General features: G+C 38.5%; 1 protein-coding gene across 1 annotated transcript in view; it reads right to left on the bottom strand.

Annotated features, from left to right (window-relative positions):
* The window catches only part of LOC136866888 (uncharacterized), a 276,008-nt gene that overhangs the window by 172,288 nt on the left and 90,506 nt on the right, over positions 1-13,214 (bottom strand). The window contains exon 4 of the mRNA XM_067143981.2: positions 9,055-9,174. Coding sequence (XP_067000082.2) covers positions 9,055-9,174 — 120 coding nt within the window. The remainder of the gene's footprint in view (positions 1-9,054; positions 9,175-13,214) is intronic.

The raw sequence follows: 13,214 nt of genomic DNA on the forward strand, positions 1-13,214 counted from the left end.
GTGCTACACCGACCCAATGGTTACCGGTTCTCAGCAATATACTACCTCCACATATCAGGAGACAGAAGGCCCTTTTTCAGCTATGGACCAGAATGCTAAAGAATGAACGTCTACCTGTTCATGAGGATATCAGACAGAAATGCACACGCCTGAAGTCTCGCCAGCCTGCTTGGAAGACAGCCGTGAAGATAACATCTAGTGAATTCAACCCCACCTCTAAATGGTTAACAGAGTGGTCTTTATCCCCAGCTCGGGCAATAGTGGATATTAATAACCCATCCACAAAGCTGGCAGGCTTTGATCTGCCACGTTGCATCTGGAGTAGACTAAACCGCATGAGATGTGGAGTAGGTAGAACAGCATCTACTTTACACACCTGGGGCTGGTCAGTTTCTCCATACTGTGATTGTGGGGAGGTTCGACAAACAATGAAACATGTAGTGCAGGAATGTCCACTCCGTGCTTTCACTGGCACCATGGAAGACCTCAACACAGCAACACCCGAAGCAGTGAAGTGGGTGGCGGGTTTGGACATTCACATTTAGTGACATGTACATCACTCGCACTCAGTGTGTATATATGAACTGTCAGAGTTGATAGGTGGATAGCGATGTAAATATATTGTGTTTTCTTCTTGTACTTTCAAACTTTGTAAATTGCTTTCTTTGACTGTATAGATATGATAATTTGTATTTACTTTGTACTCACCTTTCACTGGTTGTGTAAATAGTTTATGGGTTGTCATTATTCATCATACGCCAAATAAATAAATAAATAAATAAATTTCAAATCCCTACAAACAATTATTCCTATAAGTTTAATATTTTCACACTGCAGTAATACATTCTTATTTCATATGTGTTCTCTAGACAGTTTTCTTGATATACTTATGTTAATATATTTACATTTATTTATGTTTAGCCCATTCACAGAGCACCACTCAGATAAATTTTGTAAGTCTGATTGCGGTTTTCGACTATCTTCCATGTTATTATTTATAAGTTTCATTTTCCGTATTGATTGGATTCAATGTATAGACAAGAAAAGTGTTCCACCGATCAATACTTATTTATTGTGAATGGATTATTACACTAGTACCGGTTTCGGCCTTTCATGGCCATCATCAGCTAGTACATAACATTTATAGTCATTAGAGAAAATTACAAAGATGTTACGTTAGATCATCCGGATGTCTAATGGAGAATGGAAGTAAAATATATTGCAGTATTGTTAGTTTAAATTGTGATTAAAGGTGGTGGTGATGGTTACATTAAAACCTATTGAGTGTACATGGATATGAGTACATTAAACACATTAAAACATACAGGCCACAGTATAAAACAAACATACACCGGGTATTCCTTCATGCGCACACTATACTTATATTAGCTTATCTTTACAGATAACAACCATATACAGTGGAACCTCGATTATCCGTTCCCGGAAAATACGTTTTCCCGGAATATGCGTTCAAATTACGTGGTCCCGCGAGCATCGTAACTAAATCACGTTGTAAAAGTCCCGCATTATCCGTTCCTCGAAGAAACGATTTCCCGGATCAACCGTCCAGAAATTCCAGTCCCATCAACGCTAAATCCTCGATCAATCGTTTTTTAATAAACTGTATCTCACAAAAGGACGGCTATGGCATATTTATGGATCTTGGCGTTAATTAATTAAAGCAAGTACTGTACCGGTACTGGAAAAGCGATCGGCGGTGAACTTGCATAAGGGACCATCTTACCATCGCATTCGGGTGGTATTGTTTAGAGAATCTCGGAAATCATAAAGCAGAGAGTGGCGACAACAATTGCAAGGAGACACGGAGCATTTCGACAGCTCTGCTTGAAGACGGAACGAGTTTCGTCAAATGTTCGCACTTATAAAACGTCCATATTATGTCCAGGGTTAGATGTTTATATTTTTTACTTTTTTCGATCGTACTGCCGAAGAGGTTTTTGGCACTTTGCTCAGGGCACTGCAGAGTAACTGGGCTTTCAGGCAGGAATCGAAACTGCTTCTTAACACAAATTCAGTATTTTCGATATCGTACATGATTATGTTAGCGAGACCAAAACACATGTTGCACCTAAATGTAATTTTTAAAAAAAGAAAGCCATGGGAGGTCTTGGAATTGCCTATTACTGTTTAGGTCCTAATGTAAGACTGGAAATTTTACGTTTTCGTGTTAAAATACCAAAAACCGCAGTCGTTTTATTTGCGCACGTTACATTTTAAATAGTTGGTATAATTTCAAACTCGTACTGCCATGTGCAGCGAGCGCGCTTTCCAGATGACCTCAAGGTCACGAATAACCGTAATTTCTGAAGTTTTGATATTTCTTTTATCTTTCCAATTTGATTGGATTTGTAACGCGCAGAATTGAATATAATGCATTCGAGAACTTTTAAGAATCGATACTTACATTCGAAACCATGTTTTCGAGTTCAACATAACCTTTAAAAGTCGACGTAGGCCTAATTTGCGCGGTACGAGATTTCCAGAAACTGACTACGAACAGTATACCGGAGACCAAATTACAATGAAAGATTAAGAAATGAACGGATTTCGCATTCATTTTGGGTGCTTTCGTATCTAATGTGCTTTATTTTATTAGATGAGAGAATTAAAAACTACCGTACTTGTGGTCGATTGTCGTTTGACTTGGCGTTATTAGATTTTTCGAAGAGTTTGGCTAGCCTAATCAAAGTCGCTGAACTGAAAGAAGTTTTCACGGGAAACTGACGAAGATTCCCCTGTAAAACTGAATTTAAAGTATCGAGATTTTGAACTCGCGTACCGGTAATTAATGCGGTTTCGTGGTCTAACATGCCCGCCTCTCATCCAGAGGCCCGGGTTCGATTGCGACCAGGTCGGACAATTTTACCTGGATATAAGTCTGGTTCCAGGTCCACTCAGCCTACGTGATTACCTTTAATTGTGGAGCTATCTAATGGTGAGATGGCGACCCCAATCTACAGAGCCAGGAATATCGGCCGAGAGGATTCGTCGCACTGACCATGCGCCCCTCGTAATCTGGAGTCCTTCGGGCTGAGCAGCGGTCGCTTGGCAGGCAAAGTCCCACTGGGGCTGTAGTTTGGTTTGGTTTAGGAGTTTTGTAAGATTATGATTATACATATTTCATTTTTGTGATGTTTAGGCAAATTGTTGATGGTTTTCATTCATTCCCGGATTTTCCGTTTTCCCGTATTGTACGTTTTATTTTCATGGTCCCTCGAAAAACGGAGAATCGAGGTTTCACTGTAATGAGCACAGACGAGAGAGGTGTCGCCACCAACTGCTCCAAAATCAAACCCTGTCTCGCAGTATATATAAAAATAAAAAAATTTCTAAAAATTTTTAATGACAAGAGTTCTTACCACATATCAGCCATAGAACATTCTCGATGATCACCTAATACAACTAAATCAGCACAAGAACCACAAGAAGATTGAAGAATGAATGCTACGCAACCTGAACTCAAATTTTAATAGACTTTTTAAAATCTACATATACAAAATAAGAGTTTTGTCTGTTCATTGCTCAGAATTTGAAAAGAATGGTATTTCTGTGTCGGTCACGTCCACAGTAACAAGAAAATGCATTTTTTACTTTTCCGTAATTTCTGTCTGTCTGTATGTATGTACACGCATCACGAGAAAACGGCTGAAGAGAATTTAATGAAAATCGGAATGTACAGTCGGGTGATGAACCGCTACAATCTAGGCTATAAATTATTTTAATCACGCTGAGTGAAATGGTAGTTTAGAGGAAGGCCTGAAATTTAATTCTCAAATATTTATGTTATTAGTGGTCGTGTCTTAGTGAAAATCACTACACAAAGATGGGAAATAAGTCGTTACAATATAGGCTATACACGCTGAGAAAAATGGTAGTTTAGGGGAAGGCCTAAAATTTAATTGTCAAATATTTATTTTATTAGTGGTCGTATCTTCACGAAAATTGGTATGCAAAATCGGGGGAATAGGTCACTATAATCTAGGCTATCAATAATATTATTCACACTGAGTGAAATGGTAGTTTAGGGGATGGCCTGATATGTAACATATATATTTATATAAAATAAGAGTTTTGTCTGTGCATTGCTCAGAATTTAAAAAGGATGGTATTTCTGTGTCAGTTATGTCCACAGTAACAAGGAAATGCATTTTTTAATTTTCCGTAATTTCTGTCTGTCTGTCTGTCTGTCTGTATGTATGTATGTACACGCATCACGAGAAAACGGCTGAAGAGAATTTAATGAAAATCGGTATGTAAAGTCCGGGAATAAGTCGCTACAATCTAGGCCATAAATAATATTTTTCACGATGAGAGAAATGGTAGTTTAGGGGACGGCCTAAAATTTAATTCTCAAATATTTGTTATTAGTCGTCCCATCGTAAATAAAATCGGTATGCAAAGTCGGGGAATAAGTCGCTACAATCTTGGCCATAAGTATCTTTATTCACGCTGAGCGAAATGGTAGTTTAGGGGAAGACCCAAAATTTAATTCTCGAATATTTGTGTTATTAGTGGTCGTATTGACAATTACTATATAAATAAAGTTACATAGTATTAAATTTACAATCATTTATGTCTTATATATTTTGACCGTACCGGTTATGATAACGGAGATATTTGTGAATATGGATTTTTATTGCTAAGATCATATCAGCGCCATCACGAGAAAATGGGTGAACAGAATTGAATGAAAATCGGTATGTAAAGTCGGGGAATAAGGAACTACAGTCTACACTAATTAATTTTATACGTAAAGACGGCCTTATATTACAGAGTCGAAAGAAAACTGAATGTGAGGGCCTACAATACAGAAAGCGGGAAGTAGCTGGGGAGTTAGATAAATTTCTGATACTGCTGATACGTAACAAACTGGTTCATCATAGCATTCCAGCTATTCAATTCCTACTCTGAGGCACTGATTGGAATGAGCAGTGTGCATATTTAATGGAATAATGGCAGAGAAGTGTTCACGGCTGTCTGCGGTCTGGTCATTGCAGCACTGGAACTCTGGGCTGTCTGATCGGCTCCGTAGTACTGTTCATTAAAAGTGAGAAAATGCGCGATTTATTAATTTGATCGAGCATTTTATATAACATTGCTTTTAATCACTACATTTCCTCTCACGACTTCAGGTAGGAAAACCACAAAGGCAGTCTTTCTGAGAACCCCGTAGCGAAGTGTTTTATACTGTGGCCTATATGTTTTAATGTGTTTAATGTACTCATATCCATGTACACTCAATAGGTTTTAGTTTATTGTAACCATCACCACCACCTTTAATCACAGATAATTTAACCTAACAATACTGCAATATATTTTACTTCCATTCTCCATTAGACATCCGGATGATCTAACGTAACATCTTTGTAATTTTCTCTAATGACTATAAATGTTATGTACTAGCTGATGATGGCCATGAAAGGCCGAAACAGGTACTAGTGTAATAATCCATTCGCAATAAATAAGTATTGATCGGTGGAACACTTTTCTTGTCTATACGTATCTTCCATGTTCTTTATACTTTTATATAGGACAGTGTCCTCTGCATATTGTGTCATGTATGCAGTTACTCAACTGCAAGGATCGAACTATGAGGTACAGCAGAATCTTGAACTACTTCTGATGTCACTGTGATAGGTTGTGTCCCCTCCCAGGAAAGACCTCACCCACTCCAAAAATGTGCCGCGTATACTGAGCTGCTGCAGCATTGCAGAACTTGGTCAAAGGCTTTGCTGCAATCAAGTGACAGACAGTCACTGCCAGTCATCAAGCCCTTGCTGAGTAGAACCAAGCAGGTCTCCCTCGCTTAAGAATTCCAAGACGTGCTCCATTACACCCATAAATGAGAGATGTTATCTCTTCCTCCACTTCTGAAAATTGGTACTACGTTTGCATTCACTGGGTAAACAGCCACAGCGTGCACAAGGAGGGGACTATGCAGTCCGGTCCAGAAGCGCGATGTGGTAGAGTCTTTTGAAAGCAGTACACCGTTAAGTAAACGCTGGTGAGGGGGAGTTATGTTTGGGTACATATTTGTACTTTTTCCTGGCTCATTATAGTTCCCTTTAAATTTGTCACTGAACGCTGTGGCAATGGACCCAGGGGGAGGTAACTGTTGTCCCGTTAGAGTAGAATGCACTTGGTGCTGAGCTGCCATGTTTTCTATTCAGAAATTCCTACGTGTCCTTGCTGTTGTTACTTATCTTGTTTATGTAGTTTGTGTATGGTTCGCAGATGAGTTTCTTGTATTCCTCACAAAATTTTATTTGTCCCATGTAAGATCACTTGCATCTCGCTTCCATTTCCGGTAAAGTGCATTTCCTTTTGCGTATCATTTTTGACTATTTCCTTTGTGATGCATAAAAAGGTTTTCTTAGTACCAATTTTCACTTTAGGCACTGAAAGAAACTTTCTTACCATCTAGACCACATCGCAAATTACCCTGCTGCGCATTGAACAGCTGCAGGAAATGGACACTGCATGTTACATGTTATATACTTGCAGTGAATCCTTGTAATTTTTCAATGTGTGGTACTTCTCTAATGCGTTTTGCAGTTGTAAACCATTTCCTTTCTACCAATTTACTTCCTCCCGTTTGTTTTCCAGGTGCAATTTAGCATTCAAATGCTCAACATCAGAAGTAGATGGTCTTCCTCGCTTTTGAACTTTGTTGCATACTTCGTCAACCAACCCACTGTTCACCTGTTTACGCAAGGTTTTGCGATGGAATGTCTATGAGATTTGCAGTGCAGTAATCTTTATAGAGAAAAAAGCTGGACTATTGCCACTCGCAATAGCCGGAAGGACAATTTCCAACACCATTTCAAGCTTTTCACCATAAAAGCATAGCTTCATGCGTAGTGGTCCGAGCAACATTTTTGACACGTTGGCAATAAACACGTTTGGTTTCTCTAATGGTTCGGCATAGTTTTACTTCTTTCTGTTAATAACCGAGGTTGAATTGTTTCCAGATGTTGACTGTTCTAAAATACCCAGGAGCGAAGATGAAGCAGAAACTATGTTTACATTCAATGTGTAAACTGTCAACATTCGAGAATAACAGAAGTTACAAAGTCATTACAATTCCTGCAAACTACAGTAAGTGGTGGTGGTGATTACTGTTTTCAGAGGAAGTACAACTAGACAACCATGCTCTATATAACACTAATCAGAGGAAGGGATCTGACATTTCAAAAAATGAAGGTATCGGCCAAGAAAGACAAGGGCCACAAAGGACGTGAAAATGAAAGACTCCCCAGGCATCGCGTGCTCTAATACCGTTGGGGTCAGAATAGAACAAGAGTTGACCAAGAGAGGTCAGAGTGAGGAGCCTGGCAGAAGGGAAAGGTGTTCTCTCGCAGACCGCTAGATAGACCTACAATACTGCAACACAGCACAGTCGTGAAACTACGAGCTATTGTCATCTCAAGTGGGACTCAACATCGGAGCACAATTCTAATATTTTAATGTCGATCACAACTAGACACAGGAATGCAAAAGGTTAATGCCCCCATTGTTTAAAGATAAAGAGACGGGTAGATGATTTTAGGGTAGCTGTAACTGCTAGGTGGTCGGATGACTTCTGTCTTAAATACTGAGTATTCATTAAATAATAACAACTTTGACTTCTATTCTTAACTTTTTAAACTCTAAATAAGTTCTGACATCGTCTAAGAGCTGGAATTGCCATCAAATCTATAACTGATACCCTTTTCACAAAAAGTGCCCTTCAGAAGGTATTTGTAAAATGTTTCACACAGTACTCACAGATGTGCAAACACGAGTACAATCCCTCAAATATAGTAAACATTTAGTGCTTTATTAGAACATTATCCCCGACATTCACAAAGCGAGAAGCCTGTGAACCGACTGGTTCCTTACTCTATCATGTGGTTTCTTATGGTTAATTGTTACATCAGCACAGCATTTACTGTGACTTTAGAGAGGTATCTTTCATGTTTTTATAAGAACTGTCGCATATTCATTGTTTTTTACTTCATATGGTGATTTTACTTTGTAGGGTCTATCCTTTTACTTCCGTGATTGATATGAAACAAGACTGAGGTTTGTAATATTATTATTTTACAAGTTAATAGGTTCTTCTCATTGGTTTTATTTTTTGGATTACTTCGTTTCACGGTCTTTATTCTGTTCCTTTTTTTCGGAAATTTGTCGTTTTATAATCTGTTTGAATTTTCGGCTCACCTGATTTACCCACAACATTATTCATTTCCTTTTTGCCCTTCTCTAAGATTTTTTATTACTGTCCCAAAAGGTTTCTGATACACCTTTTTACGTTTGCAAGTTTCTCTCACTGGATCATTGCAAAGAGGTTCGCTTGTTCCCAACCTTACACACAGTTATTTCTATGGATTCCCTTGATGTTTATACTAGAGAATCTCTGTAGGCCACCCATTCTCCTATATCCTGAAACTGCTTACTGTCTATTGTTTGAAACTTTTCACTAATCACATCCAAGTACTTCTAATTTCCTTGTCCTGGAGATTTTCTATCATTGTTCATCTGCAGACAGATTTCATTTTCTCCGTCCTAGGCCTAGAGATACTCAGTTCAGTACTTGGCTGACAAATAAAACCGAATTCTCCTTCTTTCCTCTTCATTCTCAATTTTCCCCGTTTCTTTTCGATATTTTCACGTCTTTATAACTCATGCTTCTGTCACCGATAATTGGTCTTTTTGACAATGAACTAACAATGAATTTCATAAGCTAGTTTCTAGGAAGAGATCTGAGAACATTCATCAACTGAAGCATATGTAACTCCAAGGGGGGTGAATGTTTACTTTATTTCTGCAAGATTTTACAGACTTTTTTATAAACTAAGGACTACGAATTAAGTTTTATTTTTCAGCTCATTTTCTCTCATGTTGTTTTTGAAAAGAGAACATATGAACATTTCTTCACTTAATGAAAACAGGGTAGTTATTTTTAAAAATATGAAAAACAAACCACATTTATATACCAAATTAATGTAGAAAGTCAAACAACTATAATGGTAGCAGACTATACAATACCTTTTTGATCATGCGTGAACAAGCCTGCCATCCTCGAATGCCAATACCTTTGTTGCCAGAGATGTTGAGATGTGTGGCACTTTCATAATACTCCACCATATCAAACAATGCCACAGAGCCCTGAAAGACAAATTACTTTTAGTACTCTTCTTGTGCACATCACCCTCCTGGATGAACGCAATCTAGTGATGAGGAATTATATACAATCCTGCTGATCATGCAAACAGCGGTTTAGCAACCTGAAAGGTCTTGTTCAGTTAGTTTCTGTAGGCAGTAGGTGTGAACCAAGGCATAAATATGACAGACTTTTTTCTTGCAATTGGCTTTAAGTTGCACCGACACAGATAGGTCTTATGGTGACGATGGGATAGGAAACAGAAGGAAGTGGCCATGGCCTTAATTAAGGATTTGTCTGGGAAACCACAGAAAACCATCTTCAGAATTGCCAAAAGCCGCCGAATGCTCCGTGCCGAGCAGACGTAGTAGTTACCTAGCAACTAGTCTACGGACTGGTGAAATGTGTAGCTCATGTCTTGGGATTTTCCTATGGCTGTGAATCGTGGATGGTGAAGGCCAGGCACAAAAACTGCATCCAAATGTGCTGTTGGTGGAGATGGTAATTTAACTCCTCTGTGTCAAGGAGCTTGGTAACTTAAAGTAACTTTCAAGCTTTCGTCCATTTCTGTGGACACATTGTAAAGGGAGAAGACTTAGTTGTCCGAGGAAAAGAAGAGAGAAGCATCCTCAAGCAACTCTCGGCAACTACTGAATACTCAGACATGACAAAGGCCCCAGTGAGAAGTCGGGTAAAACTGCTGCTGGGTTCGAACCCACTATTTCCTGGATAAAAAGAAGTGATTTTAAAGACAAAACTATAGGTTTGCTTTTTTTAAATGCTGAAAACATTTCTTAGCATACAAACTAGGGGCCCCCTACTACGAAAAACGTAAAATTAAGCAATTCGCCCAATTGTGCCAAAAGTTGAAGGGCTAAAGGACCCGGAAAGGTTTCAAACTACGATAACAAATACGAAAATCACTTCTGGCCTAAGTGCGATTCTGTCTCTTTACTAGTTTTCTTTTTGATTCAAATCCTAGCCAAATTAACTCATTTACATCATTCTTTCTGTAATGTGTTCCTTGGTTCACTACCCTGAGGTGTTTTTTGATTCTTCAAAAATTTCCACATCGAATGTAGTTTAAGGACTTAAGTGAAACTCTCCATTGACTCACATTAAGGCAAACTGCTAATCTAATGGACTGGATAACTATGATTAAGAAAAGGATTGTAATATTTAGGAATGAATAAAGAATATATTCTCATACTTAACCCTTTCACAATTGTGCGAGTTTGTATTTTATTTATGTCTGAGCTTATTTGACGTTTTCTTGGCAATAGACCGGACTGCAGTGATTGTGCGGGACACGTAGCATGTACTTCAGTTGTTTTTATTTAGCGCTTGGCCACCAGGAGGCAGGAAGAAGAGTTTAAAAATGCAGTTCATTGGAAAGGTGGCGGGAAGCAGTAAAGCCCAAAGTAAATATTTATTTATTGCATTCATATTAATCTAAAAGCTTCACTGAATATCAGAATGTAATCTATGAAGCGTGTAAATTGTTTAGCAAAAGTAGAGTTGTGAACTTATAACATCGTACGTAATATCATGAGGTTTTGAATGTTGATATGCACAATTGTGCAGACAATGCATGCGTGAGTGCTGGGTGCTGCCACAAAAAAACACTGTGAAAGCAGAATTTGTATTCTATGAGAGAAATGTAATGTATAACATTTTAATTGTTTTAAATCGTTCCACACTGTAAAACAGAACATCTGATCATGTACATGTGTTTATTCACATGTGCTCAGTTGAATTTTTAAATTTTTTTCTTTTTTGTAAGTAGTGAATTAAGTCCTAACACGCACAATTGTTTGGGTGCTTTTTCTCAGATGTTAATTTTCATTTCGTAGAATAAACTGAAAATATTTGTATTTAAGAGCATTTTAGTCAGTTTTTGACATATAAACAAAAATTCACACCGCCAGAACAGGCAACACAGACTCATCGTGTTTCTCGCATGGTGATACTAACCACAGGTAATGTAGCCCAATGGCACCACTCACAGGTAACAAACCTATGGTGTTTTCCACATGAGGGTACTGGTACTACTCACATGGTGTTCCTCACACTAATCACAGGCCACGTATACTCATGTTGTTGCTCACACAGTGCTACTAATCATAGGTAATGTAGACCCACGTTGTATCACACATTATGGTAATGCTCACAGGTAACACAAACCCACAGTGTTCTCACATAATGGTATTACTCTCATGCAACACAGGGGTACTTACCACTTACAAAGTGGTGCCAACCGCAGGCAACGTAGACCCTTGGTGTTTCTCATGAACTGGTAGTACTCATAGGTAACAAGGACCCATTCTGAACACAGTGGAACCGACTGGTGGAATGCACATGATGACACTTATCATAAACAATGCCCAGACCCATAGTGTTTCTCGCATAATGGTACTGCTTCTACGTAACGTAGACCCATGGAGACAAGGTGGTACTAGTCACAAGTAATGTCGACCCATGGTGTTCTGCACTGAAAATTAAAACCTACCAACCTGTTTTCCAGTCAGTGACTGGGTCAGGCATGGAATGAATGAATCCCCATCATGCGGCGAGGATAAGTATGTGCCGGCTGCCGTAGCCTGTCGCACTCCTCTGGGGCAATGATTAATGACTGACAAATGAAATGAAATGATAGCGGGGAGTGCTGCTGGAATAAAAGATATCAGGGAAAACCAGAGTACCCGGAGAAAAACTTGTCCCGCCTCCACTTTGTTCAGCACAAATCTCACATGGAATGACCGGGATATGAACCACGAAACTCAGCAGTGAGAGGCCGACGCACTGCCATCTGGGCCACAGAGGCTTCACGTAATGGTACTAATCACAAGTAATCACATGATCTAATATCATCATCCCTTGGTTGCCCCTTTTAGTCACCTCTTACGGTAGGCAGGGTGTATACTGTGGGTGTATTCTTCGTCTGCGTCCCTTGCCCACATAGCAAGAGCTATTTTATTTCGCTGAAGTCCGCCGACAAGCCAGTTAGGAACCCCTATCCGCCACCTGGGATGCACCACGTGTATCACCTCTCCCCCGGCTACAAGTAGGTGGTACAAACCGATGGCTTAGAGTTAGTCTGTCACTTGTACTTGTTATGTGTACAATAGTTCCTAAATTGCCTGTAAAGTTAAAACATCATTCTTTCTGGATGAACATTGTCTATTAATGACTATTTTGACTGTTAGTTTGTTTTGCAATAAATTCCTATTTAACCGTCTGAAACATTATGTCTGATTTTTAGAAACCGTTAATGTAATAAGACATCCAGCCATTGACACAAAAAAGCAATTTTTATAGTTTAATCAACATCCGTCTATCTACAAGAAAGGTATAATTAATATCATATACAACACGGCTCCAATAAGATAAAAAAAGCAAAGCAGAAGAAATGTATCTCTTTCGCCTACAATAATAAGATCTTTCAAATTTCAAACATTTTTCCAAATGTATTTTCAATATAGTCTTTGGATGCAACAACACTACTCCAACATATTTTACAACACTCACACTAGAAACATAAGCAACAAGCTTTTAAACACTGGAGTTTACAAATCAAAACATTCACAATGCAAGACACGGTATGTTGAACAAATAAGAATATGTAAATGCCAGAAAATCTATGGCTTGGTTCTACAAGGGCCAATGTCAAAAAACCTGTTTTTGAGCTATGAGCATTTGAAATTTTGCTTATAGTTTTCCAATTATTTTTTTCAACAACTAACTTTAAATAACTTTATACTTTCTTCGTGGAAATCACCTGATTAAACACTAATCTCTTCTATCATATTCTTTAAAAATTGCCAGGTCTCTAATCTTTATTGGTAATCTAACATTATTGGTAAGGGCTTATTTAATTAAACGTTAACTGTTCGTTCAGTACTTAACAGAGACATTGGCCCTTTTAACATGTTGCAAGCCAGGATAAAACACGTTTGTATCAGTTAATATCTCAATTTCGATAAAAAATGACATTCGCCCTTTTAGAACCAAGCCACAGAAATATGAACCAACACAATAGTAGGTT

This window comes from Anabrus simplex, chromosome 3 (assembly GCF_040414725.1).
Source record: "Anabrus simplex isolate iqAnaSimp1 chromosome 3, ASM4041472v1, whole genome shotgun sequence".
Lineage (NCBI taxonomy): Eukaryota > Metazoa > Arthropoda > Insecta > Orthoptera > Tettigoniidae > Anabrus > Anabrus simplex.